The 22735-nt window shown below is 41.2% G+C and overlaps 2 protein-coding genes across 4 annotated transcripts in view; one reads left to right on the forward strand and one right to left on the reverse strand.

The window, feature by feature from the left end:
• The window catches only part of FYCO1 (FYVE and coiled-coil domain autophagy adaptor 1), a 53225-nt gene that overhangs the window by 4505 nt on the left and 25985 nt on the right, over nt 1-22735 (reverse strand). For 2 of the 3 annotated variants that reach the window (XM_082318911.1, XM_082318909.1), the window contains exons 13-16: nt 21231-21436; nt 20742-20886; nt 3359-3454; nt 1228-1438 (exon numbers count right to left, since the gene is read on the reverse strand). In XM_082318911.1, the coding sequence (XP_082175037.1) occupies nt 1228-1438; nt 3359-3454; nt 20742-20886; nt 21231-21436 (658 nt within the window). The remainder of the gene's footprint in view (nt 1-1227; nt 1439-3358; nt 3455-20741; nt 20887-21230; nt 21437-22735) is intronic. The other variant, XM_082318910.1, reaches the window with a different exon arrangement.
• Nucleotides 14376-15617, forward strand: CXCR6 (C-X-C motif chemokine receptor 6). Its single transcript, XM_082318930.1, has one exon. It carries the CDS (start codon nt 14390-14392, stop codon nt 15425-15427), a length of 1038 nt encoding a protein of 345 aa, XP_082175056.1. The 5' UTR covers nt 14376-14389; the 3' UTR covers nt 15428-15617.

Genomic DNA, 22735 nt, shown 5'->3' on the forward strand with positions numbered 1-22735 from the left:
GATTTGAGCCATCCTGAAACTCCCAAAGTGCATATGTGCCTGCAAAACTATTTATTTTCACTGATTAGCATTAAAACTTCACCCAAACTAAAATCTCACAGTGAGACATCTACTTTCCTTTCATAACCTCTTTACAGCACTAAGACATGGCTATAAATCTCTGCTTTAGAGATAGAATCAAATCCTGATCTTTTTAGTGTTAATCTAAGCAAGTTTACTAACATCAGCAGTGCTACATTAAATCTATACAAATATATCTAAGAGCAGGATTTAGCTAAATATGTCTTTCAATATATGCTTTTATACTCCCTGTATTATCAAATAAGCTTTCTCAGCAAATCTTAATTGCTTATCTAAGCTTACAGCAAAAGTGTGTGTAACCATCTGTCTTGCTGTAAAACCCTAGCAGAGACAGTTGTCAGAACAGCAGCTGACGCAGATCAAGGATGACCCCATAAAACCCGAAGTTACATCAAATAGATGTATCAAGATGGAAGCAACATTTGCTCTTCATTCGGCTCTCAGATTAAGAAAAAAAGAGATTTTACATGGCGTTAGTAACCATGGAGTGAATTAACGCATGCTATATAAATGTCTTATTCCCCCAGTGAAATTACAGCCTTAGAGTTCCTGCTACCACGGTAGGTTAAACCAACAGCTGCCTTGTCTTTATTAAAACTTTGCAATTAGCTGAGTAACACAGATTCACTCAATCCATAATCCTCATGAAATATGGACAGCGCATATAAAAACTGGTACTTTGGCACTGGCAAAGCAATTTTGCACACCATCAAGGCACTTAAATACATGCTTCACTCTAAGAAATGCAGGTAACCCAATCAATTTATCTGTCTCCTTGTGGCCTCTGCTTAAGAGCCTGGCAAGATCAGCCCTAAGCAGCTTACAAATTAAGTAATATTGAGGAGGGAAAAAAGAAGAATTTTGCAGGCTTGGACTTCTATTTTTGCTTAAAAATAGTGGGTGAATTTCAGATGTGACCAATAGAAGCTACAGTGCTTTTCAACTCAACTTCTGCAGGCAACAGTAAATAATTAAAGATGTAGCTCTGCCTTCAGCAGAAGTGTAGCGTAACTGGAGAAACAAGTCCTTAATGCAATAGCAACTGGCGCTCTTGTGGAGACCTCCTAGCTGTACTTGCTGATTCCTCTAGGCAGCTGATTGTAGTGTACTACAGCCTCTAAGGCAGTAAGGAAACAAAGGCCTTACTTTGCACTGATCCAGTGGTGTGTCTTCTGATTCTTGGTAGACAACGCTGAAGGATATGCTTTTAGGGTCTGACGAAAAGATCCAGCTGATTGTTAGCCCCATCTCTGTGATGGTGATGGGAATGATACTGTAGGTGCTGGATTTAATGAACAGCTCTCTGTTGCTTTCCCCAAAATTTAAGATCTCTTCCACTGTAAGGGGTAATTTGATCCTGTGAGGGAGAAAAATAAAATCAGTTGAAGAGATCCAATCTAATCACTCAGACAGAAACAACAATCATTGCTTTTTATTTTCCATCTATTTGAGGCAGACGCCACAGCAACTTTGGCACAGGTCCACAAGATGCAGGAAAATTCTGCCTTGGACGAATGCAAGAACTACAGAAAAGATGACTGATATCAAGCACTTTCACTGCTCTGGCAAATGTGGATATTATTCACTTATTTATTTCTTTTTGACTAGAAAAATCTAGTGCTTGAATAAAGCTTTCTAGAGTTACTACGATTAAAAAGAAGATTCTGCTGCCCTCTACTGTTCTTTTTAAACAAAAAATAGTCACCTAATTTATTCACCTTTCTAGACATCATTTGTACAGGAAATAGGGATCAGGAGTACAGAGGGGACAGATGGATGGAACGTGACAGCTGCTCTGTCTAGATCCTCTGAAGCACCTAATGCTACAGCTTGGTCTGTTTTACCCAAGCAAGCTGCATAAAAGCTGACTCGAAGTACTTCCAAAGAAAAAGGAAGTTCTTAGCACCTAGATGATCCTGAGTCCTGAAGCATTATATTAACATACCTCATTCTGATACCTATTTCAGACTGCAAGCAGTGAGGCCCTTAAACAGGAGAACGCTGCTTGCTTTCTTCAGGGAAAAGCTGTAATTTCTAAGAGCTGTGGATTGCACCTACATTACCCTAACTAAAACGAATTTAACATATCACTCTTTAGGCCAAATAAATTGTTTCCAAATCAATGAGCTCACAGCAAATCACAGTACTGTGATTCGTTTGTCAGCAGCTATCAAAAATCAACACAGAAGATATCCCACAGTCACCATGATTTGCTGTTCTAGAGTAAGGAGGAGTTCAGTTTCCAACCATGACTACACAGTGGTTAGGGATCGCAGCTGATTTATTATGGTAACTATTGTACTCTGGCCAGAGAGGAAGTTTTATATTAAGTTTTGCTTACCTTCTTACTTTTTCCTCTTAGCTGAAGTAACTGCTGGGGTGTCTCAGGTGATGTTTGATTTTAATAAACTAACAATCACTCTTGGTTTTGCCCTACAGCCCAGCTATGATTTTAGTTACTGCTTCATTTACCTGGTTCTCTGAACAGCAGCAACAAGGTTGAAACAAGGAATAATTTATCACTCTGCAGTCAAAAGTTTAAAACTTTCCCCATAACTAAGCCAAAATTTCAAAGCTAGGCTTAGGTGGAGAGTGAGCAAACGGGAATTTCTCCAAGTCACAGGTATTTTCATGTGTTAGATTCCCTTCTTGGCTGTGCAAGTGACATGCTGTATCGCTACTGCACATAACTATTAATTTCGGAGCAGGATACATGCAGAGAATTGTGCGCACACAGTTCACAGAGGCTGAGCAGAGGCTTAGCTGAACATTTTATGCTATGGCATATATCAACCAGTGCAGGCAAGACAGTTTCTGAGAGGCCACCAATAAATAATATATGCATGCTCCAAAAGGTCATGAATTCCCTCCCTGTGACAAAGGTCTGACTAGCACAGCACTCCCTGACTTTCCCTTGCTGTTTCTTCCAGAGACTACTAAAACTACACAGCCTTTTCTCTAAGCCCCCTTCCTGTTCACAGCACCTCCTGCAATAAGAATAGGAAAGAAGGTTTTCTGATGTGATGTGGACCCAAATCTTTCCTCCTTATTCCCCACCTGCACTAAAGTTTTGCAGGACTGAAGAGAGAGGACCTGGCTCATTGCTGCTGCTCTGTGTAGTTGAGGTATACCCTCTGCTCTTCCTCAGACCAAATTCTACTGTGGGACACAAGCAATCAGTTCTTCCAGGAGTCTGCAAGACTTGTGCTCACATAGCCCATAGCTGAGCTCAGCCTTTATTCTTTCAGCCTGGTAGTAATGAAACTGTTCTGCTTACATGATTTCTCCTGACTTCAACAAGCATATCTCAGCATCTTGAGCAACTTGCCAGTCTTCTGATTCATCAAAGGTTGAAGAATTACACATGCTGTTTCTAGGACAAGGAAAAAAAGGAAAGCCATGATTCTCTGAGTAGTATGTGGTCAAATACCATCTGCATGCTGATGCCCTCCTAAAATAGAAACATTTTGATAGTCATGATGCCAAATTGCACAATTCTTATTTTGTGCATTCCAGTGACAAAACTGGGCAAAACTGCAGCCCCGTTCTGCTAACCACTGTGCACAAATGTAAAACTGTTCCTATCCTGGTTTCATGAGCTAAGAGGAATACATACATCCAGAACACCTCTTCAACACTCTTAAGATAAATTCCCTATTGAGACGCTGCCAGGTTTTAAAGATTCCCTGGCAGGTGGAAATCTTGATGGAGGGAAGACACAAGGAAAACAGTCTGGACTTGTCCTTTAAACAAAGCTTGCACAGGGATATGACATTTGCCCTGGATTTAATCTGTGAGGTGTTTTACAAACATATTATCCCGTTCCTTACTCTGACAATGGTACACAAAACCTATTTTATTGCTGTAGAATCACTACCATGTATCTTCTTTTCATATAAGAAATATTGGATGATTCATAGACAAATAGACCAAAGAAGCTGTTACAGGGTGACAAAGCAGGATGCCCCCTCCCCACCATGATATGACCAGAAGAGCAGAGGAAGCAGATGGGAGAACCTGCCATCCACTCCTTAGCACAAAAAGGGTGAACCCTGGAGTAGCACCAGCTATGAATTACAGGGCTGGGACACAGAGAGAAGAATGAGTTTCAGAGTCAGTAAACAAGTGCTGATAGTTTCCAAGTACGTTAGAGCTTCTCTAACTCATATGTACTTTGCTTCTCTGCATCTCAGCAGGTTGATAACTGAGACAATTAGGCTGGCATTCCAGAAAAATGCCAAGGATTCTTATATACAGGGAACCAACTGGTTGGTTCCTTCCAAAAAGCAGTGGAATCTAATAAAATGTAATATCGCTTATATGTGCTTCTGAACCATCAAGTGTAGCAAGAGCATAATCTCCACACATTCTGTAGACCAATTCTCAAATGAATGCACTGTTTGGCATTTTCTCTTAAATCCTATGAGACCTTGCTCTACAAGCAGCACTGCTGAGTAGATGAGCAGGAGAAAACATCTCCAGGTAACAGCACCTTCAGCTGGTCATTAGCAGCATCTGAATATACTGTGACAGCACATGCAACCACAGGTGAGTTTAGTGGGGTGACACTGTTGGTTGGAAACAGGAAGAATTTATGGTTATGACTGCAAATTAAACGCACCCACGGTCTACACATTTCCTGAACACATAAAGCACTGTTACCTGAGGAATTCATGTTCTCTTATTCCTGTAGCCTCTTGGGTAACTTTTGACTTCTTCAGAGTCATACCACTACTGTTAATACCCTCAGGAGACAACTGTGACTTGCAGGTAAGACTCAAACCTGTGACTAAGTGCCAAAACCTGAGCTATAACAAAACACTACGTGCTGACTGAAATGTAGGAATGACATAGTATGTGTTGGTCCATAAAGGTTAATAGAACATCTATGCAAATATTTAGCAAGTGATACAAATAATTTCATTGTTAACTATCTTTATACAAGTAGATAAGAAAACTGATTCTGAAGAAAACCCTAGAAAACTAAAGTATAGCTTGTAAACCTACACAAACCTACACATAGTTTGCTTGCACAGTGGAAACAGCAATAGACTTCATGCTGTGATCCACAGAACTCTCCCTTCCCACAATGACAGATACACAGCTTTAATTTCACAGCCTTGAATTCATACAGACCAAGAAAAATACAGGACTACAGGCTTCCCAGAAGTGTCAAACTCCATGATTTATTATGCAATACCATTAGAGTTCCTTATTTAATCCATTAATTTCACCTTTCTTTTAGGACCATGAGATGTAAATTAAATCCCAGGACCAATACATTTTCCATGTTCTCCTCTAACACGTCATTTTCTTTATGGCTGCTGCTGCAACCTAGCATTAACTTGCCACTTGGCTGCTCTAACCAATACATTCACTTCACATACTCACTATAGTTCAAGCGAATGCTAAGTCTCCTACTTTGCCTCTTAAACTCAAGCGCATTACAATCACAAAGCAAATCCTCCTTCTCTTTATGATATCCCATTGAGTCCAACGGTCTAAACTGAGGTCTGCTAGCCTATGTGGAAAATACAAGAAACAGTCTCATGATTTAACTGGACCTCTTGTCCCTTTGACATGAGAATTTGTTCTTGCATGACCTGTTCACACTAGGTGGCAGCATTAAGGATGTTCCTGCAGCTTACGAGGTCCCCAGCTTATGTATATGCACCCTCTGGTGTATCTATTAAAACCCAGACTGTTTCTCTTCTTTTTCTTTTAAAAGTGAAATGAAGTGGGGCTGAAAAGCAGGAAGAACTGAAGCATGGAAAAGACACTACAGCAGGAAGAGAACAGCTCTGGTTCAGCAAGTCCTTGAGACACAGATTGTCGGAGGCTGGTGGAGCATTTTGAAGAAGTATTACTTCATGCTTGTCCTGTTCTTATGCTCTTCCTCAGGCACCTGCTGTTGGGCACCATCCCTCAGCCGGATGGTCTGGTCCAGTGTGCCTGTTCTTATATATGGAAAGCATCTCTTACAAATGATACTAAAAATACTGTGACCAACATCATGAATGGCTTTGGGAGTCAGAAATAAGAAGTCCCTTTCAGAATTAAAACCTGAAGAAAGTTTGTTCAACTCTGCCTTCAACAATTTTCTGTTTTCATAAACACCTGAGCTCTGGCAGCTGTAGCTACGTGTCTGAGGTGTCGGCTTCATGTGGCTGAGCAGTGAAATCCCACAAGCCATCTGCCTGTCAGCAGTGCAATGATTTCTGGAGAGAACTTCAGTCGTCCAGGGCCAGAACCTTACCCAATTGTGTGAAAGCCAGAAACCTGAAATGGAGAGTGGAGACTGTATGGAGCCCCTCACAGCTGCTTAGCCCAGCAAGCACCCCTGCAAATGACTCAAATGCCAAGAAACAATCGAAGGCGTTATGCTGAAGAGCACCAATGATTCCCTGGGCCTGCTGTTACCTAGCAGGTGAGACCCATCCCAGGCACCCTAACTTAGTTATCAGCCTTCCTCTCCAGCCCAACAAAGAGAAATAAAAAAAGAAAGAGGATGGCGAAGGATCAGAAGAAAGGATGCACAGACAGCCCTTGGCATGGGCAAGATGAGAGGCATGATTTGGGATGGAGCATGGGGGATACAGAGCTCACTGAGTTTTTAACAGGGTGCAAGACAGTATCTTGCATGAAGGAATGTGTATGGGTGGGAAGGAGATGGAAGGGTCACGGGCAAACCTCGACATATGTAGGGATGGGAAAGCATCACACAGACAGCTGATGAAAAAAAAAAATGGATGCACATGAAGATCCACCACTATGTGCTGTGGGTGACCTGCATATTGGCAGATAGGAAATGCCAGCCATTTCTGAAAAAAAAAGTACAATTTAACTATGCTACACCTTGTATGAAAAAAGAACAACAAAACCCAAAAGGACTCCCCTGCCTTAAAATTGGTTACACTCTATCTGTAAGACCAGAGGCAACTGGTGCATACAGAGAAGCAAGCTAGGGAAACAATCATGACAAAGGGATATTTCTGTGCTCCAGGGGACAACATGCAAAATCTTTTGAGATTTTTTTTAGTATTGTGATACGGAAGAGGTTTGGCAGAGGCTCTGAGATAAAGATAGCTTTCAGTTGACAGTCAAATGCTGCATTTGCAAGATGTTCAGATAACAGGTTTCAAAATAAGTAATTTGGGATTACCAGGGTGCTTTCAAGTCCCCTCCCCAGCAGGAGGCAGCAAACAGATGACTATCGGAATCAACACCAGAAATACTGGCAAGCTGCTGCCCCAAAGATCCTAAACACTGCACAGTCTGTAGGTCACCAAGGTTACAGCCACCTCTATGGGTAACCCTAGCTTTTTTCAGTTGTGAGGTATTTGGTCCCAAAAACGAGCTGGTTTTTTCTTAGATACCTTTGAATTTTCCCCTTGCACAGTTCTTCGGAGGCTATTACAGGGAAACTGAGGCAGAATTATAGGAGAGGTATAGCAGAGGCAGCTTCTGGCTTGGGTTTACACCACGATCTGCCAGGAGCCCCAGGCCCTTCCAGCAGAGCTGCTGCCCAGCCCTCAGCACCCAGCCTGTACCCCTGCAGAGGCTGCTCCATCCCAGAGCCTGCAGGTTCCCTGCAGCCCGTGCAGTTTCCGCACACAGGGGGCTTCACAACGATACAACTAAATGTTCTTCAGACTGACCCGTTCAGGAGTAACAGCTAGTCTCTCAGCCCTCTCCCTGAGATAAACTCACACAGCTCACCTCTATTTTTACCGTAATTCCTAGGTTACAGTGATAATTCAGTCATGCCATAGTGATTCTCCTGCAGGCAAACCAAGGAAGGCCATCCAGTCTTACAGAGCTACATGCATGCAGACACACACAGCAGCAGCCCTCACCACTCCTATGCCGGAGAGGGCTTCTTCAAGCAGGCCATCAAAAATATTTTATGGAAACACAGTTTATGAAACAAAGGAGGAAACAGGCCAAATTACAGTTAGGCTAGCAAGCTGAAATAAAGTATCTCAGTTTCTTTTGTTCCCAACTGCATGATAAAGGGTTGAATACTGCCGATACTGCAGTCTTCTTTAGTAAAGAGTTTATTAGAAGCTACACAGAGGTGACCCCAGGGTTCCTTGTGTATGGATAAGGGCAAATGGATGTTGGGAGGGTACTAGTCTCCATGGGAAGGCCATCACTGCCCGTACAGTCTGAGAAAGGAGCATCTCTGGAGACTGAGGAAGCAGCAGTTGCAATGAGGTCACTGTGAACTAGGCTGACAGAGTAGCTCAGAGGAGCTCTCCTTAAATGCCCGATTAATACATTTCAACAGCAACTCTGAACACTTTCTGGTTTTAAGGAATTTAAATGGGCCTCGTTGGCAGAAAGGGCCGGTTGCTAGCCCTCTGAAACACGGTGGGAACTGTATCTTTTCTCAAGGCAGACGTTCACACCAGTTTAGGGTACATACGCTACCACATAGCTTAGCCACAGCTTTATCATCCTCATACCCTACTCTGCATCTGAAAATAACTGCTAAAAGCAGGTGGCTGTTGCAACCTATTGCTCCCTGTTCGACAGTAATAGTTTGTGAATATTTAGCACCTTGCTGCAGGTTTGTTTCTTGGAGACAGAGGAATTGCTACCACATGCAATGAAGCAGAAGGGAGAACTCAATTTTAAAGAGCATTATGGGGCCTTGCATTTCTTGTGCAAGTAGTCTGCATTCAGTAAATGATGCTGTAGGATTAAGTCAAATTTGGTGGTTTTTTTTTAAATACACATTTGCAGGTACCAAATTAAAGTATTCAGAGGTACAAGCACACTGCTTTACAGGACAGAGTCCCAGAAGCACTCCAGCTACTGTGCCACAGGCTGCTGCAAAGATCTCACTACATGGGCTAGTTTCTCTGAATACTGCCTTCCTCTCAGGCAGTAAGTAATGAGTAACTCCTCCATGAGTAAGGCTACTACTTTTCTACACCAATCACTGCTCCTGAAGATGAGTCTCCAAAGGCTATCAAGAGCAGCGAGGCTCACCAGAGAAGTGAGCACAGCTGATAAACACAGCTAGGACACACAGCTAGGAAACCACCTGAAATGTACACTCCATGCAGCACATTCCTTTATGGCATGTGCAGGTACTGGGCTCCCCCTATGAAGGTATACCACAGGAAAGGTTAAATGAAAGCTACAGCTCACGCTGAGTTGCTGTGATGGCCAGGCATGTAGTTTAGCTACAAGGAGTGCACAGATGTCGTCCCTAATTACAGTAGGAGCAAACGACAGCAGAGTATCACTCATCGAGCAGCATCGCCCAGGCACCTCCGCTTCCCTGCACCCTCTTAAGAGCCTCCTCACAACTGTTTCTCTCCCAGATCTTGTACCCATAGGCTGTAAGTCAATTCCCACCCCTGCCTTTGCTGCAAGTGACAACAGTCACCCCTGCATAGGGTAGGCCCCCTCTGGCTCCCTTGTAAATGTATGGAGGCCCTCGCAGCTTCTTTCATTGACTCTAAAAGAAAATTTAGCACATGTACTAACTTTAACTAGGGCTGAGATTGCCTTAAAGGTAAAAAACTCACTTGGGGATGGTCACCAACACAGTATCTTTCGAGCCATCTCTCATCTCAGATGGGCAAAAACTCTGAGAGAAAATTGTCACTAGAATATTTTTGCCCCAGAAAAAAAAGAAAAGCTAGAAGGAATTGGAAGATCCAGTATTGTCACAAAATATGCATGAGTGGTTAAAAAAGGTAAGTGGTAAATACAGATTAAGTTTTAATTCTGCAAATAATTTTTGAAAAATCCATTTGCTTCTGGACATTTCGGACGAATGGCCACAGGTAAGTGAATTTGAACTGGATCTTGAGAGCACAGCTTGTTTGTACTATCATATCTGTAGTAGTATCACCCAAGAACCAAAACAAAGGAGTAACTTCACATCGTGTTGCTTCGGTCAACAACAACTACGAAAGCTGTGAGGCAGCAGCACAGGCTTCACCACTGACAAATAAAAGAAACTGCTGCTTTCACATTTCCTTTGAAAGACAAGACGACTGCGTTCCCCGAAGACGTGACATCGTCTAGTAAGTGACTATTTTGTTAACTTCAGGTGAATAGGTAGACAGTTTAGAAAACAACAACAACAACAAAGAACATTTAACATTTAGAAATATTCAAACTTGAAAGATTTTGTTAGTATCACACATATCCTCCATCCTGATATGCAAAATTTAAGAGAAAGGGTGGGGTTTTATTCAGACTGTTGAAGATACTGATTTTGCATTCTAGTTTTATTATTAAATCTTTTCCAATACCTTGTTATTGCAGTAGCTCTTTGGTTTACACTTGCTAGTTTTTGAAAAAGGTCTTTAGACAAATTTTTTTTTTGATATCTGGAACTCAGAGGGCGTATGTTAATTATCTCCTTTCCATTCATGCTCTAGAATTTGTTTTTCCAACTGGTATGTGCTTGAAAACCTCTCATCTCTTCCAACAAATATCTATGTGAGATAATTTCACCTTTTCTGATTACAGTCTCAAAACCCTTTTGTAATGAAATTGGTTCATTTCTAAGGCAGGCACATCACATGATGCTGATGAGCATTATTTACCTTTTACTGTTTATAGCCTCTATTTATTGTCATGGCAAATTATGCTGTTTATTATTATACGCTAAAATTACTTTTTATTTAGATTTATTTTAAAAAAGCGTGATCTATAATAGATTTCCTGTTTGGAGCCCTGAGCCAACAGAAATCAACAACTGGCAAGATCATTATTTCTGCTTTTTACACCCTGCTTTTCAGGTGCAGCTACTAAAGCAGAATAGCTGATCAGCACAACAGAAATTAAGACCATGGAGACCAAATGGGGGAAAACCCCTGTAATACTGAGACAGCCAGCTCCTGTGATACACAGTTCCCAGAGTGGTGGAAATGATAAGCAGCCGCCTTCTGCTGACAGGAGGAGAACTATCTATGCTGGGGCAAACCAGAATAGCTTGTTCTGACTCTCCATTACTTGCTTGCATTTCCATTTCATTAATTCGAGAGTTAATTTTAAGGGAACCAGACCTCAAAGCAAATCCTGTATTAACACACTGGACACTGCATGGCTCTCTTTAGCTCACTTTTCTACCTGTGATGTTGTTCCTATCCAATTTAAGCTTCTATTAAACTTCTAAATCTTTTTAGAACCTAGACTCAGTCCATACAGGCTGTAACATTTCCCTGCAAATAAACTCATCCTGCTTGCTATTCTCCTGACCAGGGAATTTTCTTCCTCCTCCCTCCCTATCTACCCAACACAATGCTCTCCCAATATCTCACTTCAGGTAGAAAGATTACTACTGTTCTTTCCTTTGAGGAAAGCTGGAGTAACTCTATGAATGACTACTCTGACAAGGTGTAACAACTCTGAAGTTGGAGACAGCATACAATGTGGATTCTAACTTAGGTGTGTGAGTAACAAGCAGGATGCTTTAAGAGATTCTGGCTAGAAAAATATCAGGTAACATAATAACAATGCATCATGAAGAAATCAAAACCTTTTAAAAGGAAATTGCTGCACTTTCTTTCTCTTAAAAGTTACCATCCACTGGGGAGGGTGGGGGGTAGCGGGGAGAGGTTGTGCGGAGAAAAAAGCTTACTGGTCTGTGTTTCAGTGGAGTGGAGAGGCTGGTCTGCAGAAGGTAAGGATCTCCCCCTATGTTTTTAACTTCCATACCACTTGATGCACACTTGCAGCACATTTTCAGTAGCAAAGATTGAAAACACTTGGCAAAGGTGCTCAGCTGATCCAGAAACTGTTCAGCCTCATAATACGGGATCAGCCTTTAAGAGAGCCTCCTTGAACAACTCTGAGCTGTAACTTCAGCTTGTCTGGAACGCAACAGTTGAGATAAAAAAGTTTTCGGCTTTAGCAGCTCTTTCTCAGCTCTTTATTGCTCTCCAGCATTAAAAAAAAAAAAAAAAAAAAAAAAAAGAGAGAGAGAGAGAGAAAAGAAAAAGGTTTGGGCTAGAAATTTCCACACCTGACTTTGCCTCAAAAATGAGTGTACAGTTCTGCAAGGTTAACCTATTTTTATGCATGTAGGACTTTTTTCTTTCTTTCTTTTTTTTTTCTTTCCAGAGGACTTGGTAATCAGTCAGTCATTTGAGACTCATTTCTCCTGCTGTCAAATCAAGAAGGAACTTAAATGGTTATATTCAGAGAGGAGAAAGAAGGAAAAGAAAAAAAACTTAAGGACTTTAAGATCCCAAGAACGTAACATGAAAATAAATTTCTAGAGCATCAGTTGAAAGGTCATATTCAAGGACTCCCAGTAATCCTTTGCTATCTGTTTGATGGTGTCACTCACCTCGCCTCTTTCCTAAAACATGATTCATAAATTCTGAGTTTAGAAGCCCAGCTAACTGAGAAATGTAAAGCGTTCGACACGTTAAAAAACATTTTTAACTTAGAGATACCTCTTCTGCAACATTCTGTTCTCTATCCATATGCAGATCTGCTCATATCAACATGTCGGGGAGACAAGAACATCAGAAGCCAGTGCCTTCTATTTGTATATAAGAAAATTCTTCACAGCTGGAGTTCAAAAATTATCCTAGCCTGGCTTCCATAAGAAATCCATAGTAAAACTCCCATCTGCTTTCACCAAAACCAAATTACTGCCTGAATTTGAAAATTCCTGTGAAGAACATTAATGTAATAGGAAAAAAGTTAGTTAAAATTTTAAATATTTTCATCTGTCCAGAGAGTGAATGCTGTATCTTACTATGGAAAAAAATATTATGGATTAAAAGAGGGTATTAAAAATTCTTCTTTTAAAAGAGTCAATAAGACTCTCCTAAAAGCTAATTTCCAGTAAGCTTGGACACCAGAAAGATCTGTACTGCTTTAGTAAGGCTACTAATGGAATGTTACGTTGTCAAACCACAAAACTGAGTGCCTGGTAATTACTTTGTTTCAGCCTAGAGAAAAACACGTTTCCTTTACAAGAAAGAGGCAAGAAACACCTGCTGACTGCTGTTGCAAAGAGTAGGTAAAATAAAACACAGTGCTTCCGTTTGTTTCAGTATACATTGCCTTGATGTTGTTGAGCCTAAGTTACTTTTGCAGGTTATCTTCATCATGTGCTCGGCCTCTGTCTGAATTGAAAAGTAAAGTATTTTATAAAGAGCCAGTAACTTTTCAAAGGGGCATGCAGTTTTATAGTACTTCTCCGGTGACTAGCAGACTAAGCACTGGCTCTGCTTCCTGGCCCCACAGAAATTACTTTTTTGGGTAACGTTCGATCTAGTGCCTGTTATAACTCACACAGGCGAGGCCTGTCTGCCAATCTAAATGATTCAGAGGTAAATTCTGCTAATCTTATGCTGAGTAATATCTTGTAGTCGGATTAGTCCCATAGAAACATGCTCTTTGTAACTCCAGAGAGAGGACATTTAACCTTTGGCTAAACCTTTGAAAACCCCATAGATCTGTCTCACAAAAGACTTTATTTACAAGGTAAACAGCTTGCAAATCTGGTTGTTGCTGTTACTCTTACGTGCTGGTGACAGCCCTGACAGAAAACAGCCCCTTGCCTTGGAGAGCTGACACGGTGACACTGCATCAGCTCTGGAGAGCGGGCGCGATGGAGGGGGCTGACAGAGAAGTGGTCACTCCTCCGACACCAATACAAACGTTTGAACCTGACCAACTAAAGTCAAGCGGGGAAGAGACATTAATGAAAATCCTCCATGTCTCCAGTAAGTCACTTGAGAAGGGGAAAGGAAGAAGTGCTGCCATCTGATGATGTGACTAACATTTAAACAACGAGCTAAGGCTGAACCACAAGCTCTAAAGCACTTGCTCACTGAGACTGAAACCATACTTTTTGAGACGGGTCCAACCCAAGCCAAATGACTCTGATGCTTAGAGCCTGCAACCTGAGCCTAAAGGCTGAATTTGGCAAACAAATTCTGTTTCTCTCATGGGTTCCTCCAGAATCTCTTGATCCAAACACTAAACCACTGATGTATTTGAAAGCTTAATCCATATTCTGTTTTCGGAAGCCTCTGTAATTGTCTTGTTTATCTTTTGAGTGGCCGTCAGTATAAATCTGGTAACAGATGACGTGTTTAAATCCACCAGCTGTTGTGTTTGGGTCTTGACTGTCAAGACAACGCTCTTCAGCAAATAAATATACTTGCTTTTGTCCGTCATAGATGTTTTACTACAGCTCTTATCTGTTAGCACTTAGGGTTTTGTCTGTCTCCTGGATGCATTAGGATTTAATTATTTGCTGAGTAAAAAAATCTCAATGTGTCTCCTTACAGGCTGCCTTTAAAAAGAAGGCAACATGGCAAGTACAGATGCTGGTAACTTTTATTATAACTTCTCCATCATTGATCCCAACGAAAATGGAAGCGGGAATTTTCACATCTTTACAAGAATCTTCCTGCCTTGTATGTACTCGCTTGTTTTCATCCTTGGGCTAGCAGGAAACGCGCTGGTCTTTGTCATACTAGTAGTCTATGAGAAACGGAAGACACTGACAGATATATTTTTGCTAAACTTGGCTATAGCTGACTGGGTCTTCCTTTGGACGCTGCCATTCTGGGCATATTCTGCTGCTCGTGAGTGGACTTTTGGCACCGTGGCATGTCGTATTATACGGGGCTTGTATACTCTGAACTTGTACACTTCAATGTTAACTCTAACATCTATCACCTTTGACCGGCTTATTGCTATTACTTTTGCCACCAAAGCACATATGTGTCAAACCAAACGAATGACATGGGGCAAATCAATCTGTGTCTTGATCTGGGTGATCTCACTAGCATTTGCCGCACCACAGTTTATTTTTAGCGAGGTGTTTAGTATTGATAAGGCAGTATGTCAGGAAGAATACCCAAATCATCACACAGAACTGGTTCTTGAAGTGATCCAAGTGACCCTTGGCTACTTTATTCCCATGCTAGCCATGATCATCTGCTACTCTCTAATTATTAGAACCTTGCTGCATGCCAAGAGTTTTCAAAAGAACAAATCTCTAAAAAGAATATTTTCTGTAGTTGCCATATTTATTCTTACTCAGTCACCCTATACTTTCTTGAGACTGATAAAGATCATAGACTGGAGCTTTAACTTGAACAGCAACTTTGAATATGCAATCATTGTAACAGAAGCTCTTGCTTATTTCCATGGCTGTCTTAACCCTGTTCTGTATTTCTTCATGGGGGTGAAATTCAGGAGGAATGTACAGAAAATTATTAAAAACTCATGGTGCGTCAAACGGCAAGGTACAGCTAAACAGTGGCAAACCACTGAAGAGGAAGGCTCTAAAACTTTTACTGCCTCAAATAACGGAGATGTAACAAGCATGTACCCACTATAAAACTGCCTAGAAAATCTGGCAACTATTTACAGCTTGGTTTGGTGTTTTGTTGGTTTTGGTTTGTTTGTTTGTTTTTGTTTTTGTTTTTTTGTAAATACTGATAGGTAGCCTGCATGAAAGAGGAAATACAATCCCTTTAGTAAAGACACTGTTATCGGCTTTAGGCCAACCTATCTTAATCATGATACTTCAGCATTTCCTGCTTTTCCTGGTCAGAGTTGATCCTAAGACGAAGCTGGTAACTGAGTTAACTGTGCAGAAGATCTTCAAAAGGTACAAGAAACAATGAGATAAAACTCCATTCTTCATGACATAAAACTAACTTGGACTTTGTGACTCCAGATGGGCTGGAGACATTCGCCAAACTTCTGCCCTGCAGGTTTTCCATGAAAGGTGTTTGTTAACAAAAGCATTTATGAGTTTTGTTTCAAAGATATTACAGATTTTAGTCCAGATCATTCATTTAATGAGAATTCTTGGATTAAAACCATACACATTTCAATCTTCGTGCTGGGTTTCATGTGTGGTTGGTTTTTTTGTGTTTTTTTTTGTATTTTTCCATTTGGGAGAAGGTCTCCAAACACTCCTTTAGTGTTCATCTAAAATTCCTGTAATAAAGCAGCACTTTCATCTGCCTTCCATCTAATATCAGGTTCATGGTCTGAATCTCCAGTACACATGTTTGTATCTTATTTCTGATAACAGAGCTCATGTGCCAGATGACTAGATCCCCCCTCAACACAAGGGATATCATAACACACGCGGGCTCTAACACTGAGCAGCGTTTCCTTAGATGCAAACTCTCCCACCCTAATTCCCACACATTCTTTGCACCTTGACATCTTTCCAGTCTGTTTTTCCTAGCATCTCCTTGGCACCCTGGTTCCCTTGCCATGAAACTGCATTCCTTAGTTGTTCTCCTTCCTTGTTCCTGCAGTCCCTCCTTTCCACCTCTGGCCTTTTCACTTCCCAGTGGGAGGCAAAAAGGTGCGCAGGGGCCAGTGCAGACTGGGCAGAAAGTATGCAAAAGCTCTTGCAGGGAGTATCAGAACAGGGGTGGAGACTGGAATAGGGAAAAGAAAGTAGAGATGTTGCAGAGGAGCAGAGGGAGGGCTTTATGCAGCTGGGGGCTGCCTATGATGAAGGCAGGGTTGGGTCTGGCCCAAAGGCTGAAAGTCCTTTGCATTACAGCTTTGAAATATCAGTTTTAACCTGTTTCAAACCATTCTTGCAATAACCACGCTCACTCTGGATGTTGCTTTTCTCCCCATTAACACTCAGTCCCTCCTACCAGATCACTGCAGCTCAGTGGTACCCGACCCTTATTGGCACCATTGTGTCCATGTCATCTTTTTCCCCTTAGAAAACAGCTGCTTAGGCAATCCTTTCTTTACTACACAATCTCTCGTTTCTCCCATAGTGAAATGGTGCAATATCCTTAAAAACAAAACTAGGAAGGAATGTGCTGTGCTTTCACGTCTGTGCAGCAAGTAAAGCTGCTATCCCAACACACAGCTGCAGGGCAGGCTTTGCCAGCAGAGGGTGGTGAGCGGTGCTCCTGTCCCCACTCCTCTCCCCGGCTGGTTCTGTGCAGGGCAGTGAATGCTTCAGACCACATGCAGTTCCCCCTTTTGGCTATGCTGGCACCCTGCCCGGCCGTGTGATTTGTAATTAGGTCAGGAAAGAGTGTTATGAGTCATTAAGAAAAAAAGAATTCAAACCAAAGCGACCACAGTGCAGACAGGCTGAGATGCCCTTTCTACCAAAAGCAGTACCAAGGTGTGAATAAACTCTGTTTCCGTACCAGGGTAGTGGCAATTTTTTTTTTTTTTAGCACTTCTGCCATCCATGATCTTGATTCTGCTGCTGCAACATTTATTGCAGGTATGTAATTTCTACAGTGTGTTAAAATGGCAACACAGTGCACTGGTTTACCCTGGGGACTTCGACCCAGTGCTATACAACATTCTGACCTTTGTTTTAGAACACCATCTGCAAATGTGAATGCTTTAGAAATAGAAGAGTTTAAAAATACAACACTTCAAAAGACAACCCATGAGCCTTGAAGTAGCAGGATGTACTACTGCAATTGCACGACTTATCTCAGCTCACATTAAGATTTCAATCAGGTTGCTCCAAACTCATGTAACAGACCCGAAAGCATGAAGCAACTGCTGCTTGATCCTAACCTTCAGGAAAGAGCTGCTTCAAGGCCAGCCAGAGTTATGCTGGTACAGCATCTGTCTTACCTTGCCACACACCTGTGCAGCTCATGACGAAGAGGAGTTTTATTTTGTTCTCAACTGACCTGTACCAATAAAGGCAGTCCCTCAAAATTTGCTGTTTTGAAGTAATGCCATTGTAATCATTTCATGTCACTTCAAGGAAAGAACTACAGGGGCAGGGTTAAGTGAAGAGAACAAGTGAAAAATAGAGTAGCAGTACAGTAGACACCAAAAGGGGGACAAATAGGAAATAAAACAGTCTTTAAGATAATTCACTGCTTTGAGCACCAACACGCATTTCCAGTCCAGCAAGGACTCGCACCTGAAATAAGCTAAGGTCAGTGTGAAAATGTCAGCCAGAGTTAAGGAACTATGTCAACAGAACATGTCTATAGCAGGTTTTCTCTCTGTCAGTTTGGACCACCCAGCCTCCCTTCTCTTCCCTCTCTTGGCTGCTTGTCTCCCTCCCTTTTAGATCTGCACCAATTAGTTCAAATCTCTGGCAAAAACCGAATAGCTTGGACTACTTTCAGCAGAATCCCAATAAAGAAGTTTGGCCTGAAAACTTACTTATTTGTATGCGCTCCTCAGGCATGCATCTAGCAAGCACCATATCGGATCCTTTGTGTCTTCCCCAGGCACAATATCAAAGCAAATTCTACCCCATATATTCAATTTCATGCAAAGAGAACATTATTGGGATGCCAGTGGATTATTATTTGTACTTCAAGGCTACCTGAAGTATCCACATAGAAATCAAGCCACGTTTAGCCGGGCACTTTAAAAAAAAAAAGATTGAAGGTCTATATGAAGTTAAGGTGGTCCACCAGTTGAGTATGGCCAAGAAATCTGCAGCAGTGAAACCAGTAGCTCAGAAAGTCCCTAAACTGCAGATCCTTGGAAGGTGGGGGAAAACACAATGGGAAATTATCAGTACATCTGCTACTGGCTGCTGTCAAAGACAGGACAGAGGGTTAGCAAAACCTTTGCTCACATTCAGTATAGTGGTTCTGGCACATTACCCTCAAACACCTATGCTATCAAATGCTGCATTATTTGCTTATGCGCAAAGCTAGACTGGGGCTTTGCGTACACATATACTCCTCACCGCAGAAACAAGTGAGAAAACTTCTGTGCTGCCAGAATCAATACTGCGCTCTGCCTTTTTTCTTCAACACATACCACAGTTGCCACACCACCACCTGACACACGTATCAGTTTCTGCATCTCTCCCGTAACATAAAACTGCACAATCAACACAAGATGCTCAAGTCACCCACAGCGTAAGAAGGTCATTCTCCTGCATTCTCCTCCAGTGTTCAGGCTAGTGAGACCTTTCAAACATTGTAAGTGGTATGGCGAAGGGCAGGTGTGGTCTGCCTTCTCTCCAAAGTATGTCTCAAGCTCCAAGTATGACCACAGTAGGACTCTCCGCCTGGCTTGTAACACTAATGAACCAAGAGCAACAGAGGATAAAACACTATTTCCTGACTTTCCTGCCTATAATCTGTGAACAATGGGAGATGGACAGCCTTTAAAAGTTTACATGGTGCAAGTAGGATGTTGCATGGGCGCCCTTCAAGAACAGTATTCCAGCATTAGTGGCAATCCTGCCTGAATTGCCTGAATTGCCTGAATACTTTGCCTGAATACTTTGTGGGACAAGAGGAATCTAGCCCCATCCCAACTTGAAAAAAATGGTGACACACACTTCTTTCTTTCTCCTGGTTGTATTCTCCAGAACTAACTCACCTGTGATATCCCCTCTGCAGACAGCTTGAATTCAAAGTAGTAGTACATTACACTTTTTTTCTTCTAAAAACAAACAAAAATCCCCCACTGCAAATTGTCCCTTTGCAAAACAAAGGCAATACTAACTTCACAAGAGCCTTGTGAAGCTCCGTTTGTTCATGTCTACCCAACACATGATAAACATGAATATACCGTCAGTGTCAACAGTATACAAAATAGGAAGAATACATAGAACTTATTTACCAAGAAACAAAAATGTAGAATTTTGAAAAGTTTCTTTTCCATATAAACAAGTCTGTACAGTCTGCCTTCTACCCAAATTGCAAGCCACTGTGGTTTATGCCGGAAACGGGTCCGCTGAAGGCAAAGGAGTCTAGGTCTGCTTTCTCAGCAGCAGGACGGTTACTCTGTGGCTATTTTCAGTTTAGCATTTAGATTTATCACGTTTATTTTTCTGCTCAGAAGCAAAACAAATACAGAATTTAGGTGAAATTGCTCTTTCTTTTTCTTCTCAAGTATATAAAAGTTTTTGAAAGATAATATATTTTACGGAATGGAATTTTTGGAAAACATTTGAAAATATTTGAACAATAGTAAAACAATATTTTGTATAAACATGGATATAGATGAAACTATAATACTACAACATAGTTTGCAAACAAAGTACTTAGATATTCAGATGGCCTTAGATCCTCTTCATTGCGAATTTATGTAGAAATAGATGCAAAAAAATGACTGAAACCTGCATTCGTTCTCATTTTCTTAAAAAAAGAACAAACTTGTGCCAGATTTAGCTACACAATTCCTGTTCTTTTTCTTTTCTGTCAGCTGTTATCTTTAAAATAGTAAGGAATCCTACAGACACAGACCAGTTGTTTCACGTTCAGTTCAATGAAGCCTGTCATAAAAAGAACGAATCTTTCCTTATCTTTTCTCCACCCCCTTGTTCTCTTGATATTAAGTAACGGTGAGTCTGACAGAGAGTATTGCTTAGCTCCTATTATAAGTTAAGTGTGAATGACCAGTGACCCAGTGTGGCCTGCAAGATGATTTTAATGGTGACAGCTGGCCTGGTGACAGCACAGACTGGGACTACTCCTCTGTGCTGTGGTGCAGCAGGTGGAGGGAGAGGATGGAGCTGTTTGGATTTACTAGATTTGATGCTGATTGTGCAAATAGGCCAAAATTATTTTGTGTTGGTCTACTGAACATGTGGCTGGGAACAGAAGTGTCTTCTCTTTATGCACAGGTTGGCTATCCCCACTGAATGGAAAAAACAACAACATTCCAAACAAAATCCAGAAGAGTCCCCTTTCCATGAAGCAGTGTTTACTCACAGATCTGTCACGCTTTGATCCAGAGAGTCTCCCTCCATCTGACTTTCGTTGTGGAGAGAGTCTGATTCCTGTACTTGGCACAGCTCTTCATCAGTGATTATATCAAATGTTGCATCATCTGGTGGTTTAGATGCTTCACTTGCAACTGTGCCATAAAAGGACACAAAAAGAAACATAAACAATATTAGCTGGTTCTCTGGAAAACAAACAAGCAAAACCCTTAAGGAGGAAGACTGGGCCATTCTTCTACCTTTACAGAAACATCAGGTAACTACTAGAACCAACTGAAAATCTCAGGCTGACTGACACTCATTTAATATACACGCAAATTTCTGTCAATACCAACCAAATTCAAAGACGGGACCAGTCCCACCCTGAAAACACTCCATGAACTTGCAGGTCCTTGGAGTAGCAGGTGACCGTGTGGTTTCATGGAGAATGTCTATGAACCCTACTTATTTCTGCACAACATGCAAACAATACACTAACCAAAAGCCCTCTCAGATGGTGACACAGGCGATTCCAGTGAAGCTGGTGACCCTTCCTGGTTGGCACTGGATCCAGAGTCATCTGTACTGTCCACAATGACGCTAGGCTTATTAAAGCAAGCTCTGCAGCAACGCTCCTTTTTTCCACCAGGCTTTGTCACCATGTAGTTGTTGCAGCAGTAGTAGCAGAAAATGCGACCACACATTCTAGAAATGATTTGAAACCAAAGGTGTTACAACAGTACCACATACAGGTGGAACATATCTACGTGACAAGAGTCTGGGGCTTTGTCATAACGGTCTTGTTCTCTGCAAGAGCCCGAACGTACATCCATGGCAGAACTCATAATACAGACTGTGCTGATTTCTGAGGTGAAGCAAGTTTTCTTGACAAACACAGGACAGAAATTCACATTCATACTTTGCTGCCTTAATAAATAGGGAAAACAGAAAAAAACATAAAAATACTAAAAAAATATATACTTTTAAATATAAAGACATAAAACAATTAAATACCCACAAATATGCAATACAAATAAATAATATATATATTAAGTACACACAAAGGAAATGTACTTAATAATATCACACAGGCCAAATCTCATACCCAATTAGAGCAAAACTGTATTTGATTGTAAGGACTGTAAGAACACGTCTACATGTCTCTACTTAGTAATCACCCCTCTCCCCTTCAGACAGGGAAGAAGAAATAATATTGGACACATACATGTACATTCATCCCTCCTGCCCTCTCCGCTCTGCTGTCTCTCAGTATTAAACCTGTCAACTACTTTTTAATGAACATGTTAAGATTTTCATAATAATGTAAATCATTAGTAGGTGAAAACACAAGCAAGTTTCACAGATTCTAGTAGAAATGAGTAATTTGGAAGTTGTTACCGGAAATGACTTCACTATTCATTAATCCCCATCGAATGTTCCCTACATTCATATGCAACTGAAACAGTCCCAGTACTACATACCTTACATGATGAATCAGGTCGTGAGGATAAAGAACAGTAAAGAGCCAAAACAAGCATATCACTAATACCCTGAAATGTATCCACTTAAATATATTTGAATAAATCTAGATCGGGTAACTAGTAACTCCAAGCAGGCTAACTGTATAGGAAATGATTTAATATTAACTTTTTTAAAAAAGATTGCTCAGCAATTGGTAATTATCTCTGAATATACCTAGTGTATGTAACCAAATTCATAATTGCACAGCATGTTGGATTTGTTCTGGAATACTTCTATCACAATAGCAAAACCATCTTAGTGAATATTATTTACCACATGCACAGAGCAGTGCTAAATAAATATATTAAAAACACAGTCCTTCGAAGAAACACACTATGTGGGGTGTGATTATCTTTATTTCCAGAAATAAGAAACTGACAGACTCTCCAAGTCAGAGTTGCATCCAGATCTTGCCCTTACATGTCAAGGGACCTCTCCATTAATGTCTCTTATCCCCTTGTGAGCTCATGTGTTCTTTCAGCC

Source organism: Platalea leucorodia (assembly GCF_965183815.1).
Source record: "Platalea leucorodia genome assembly, chromosome: 1".
Lineage (NCBI taxonomy): Eukaryota > Metazoa > Chordata > Aves > Pelecaniformes > Threskiornithidae > Platalea > Platalea leucorodia.

Bases quoted from the DNA above. Each gene is read 5' to 3' on its own strand.
- CXCR6 (XM_082318930.1), top strand. From the start codon at position 14,390: ATGGCAAGTACAGATGCTGGTAACTTTTATTATAACTTCTCCATCATT.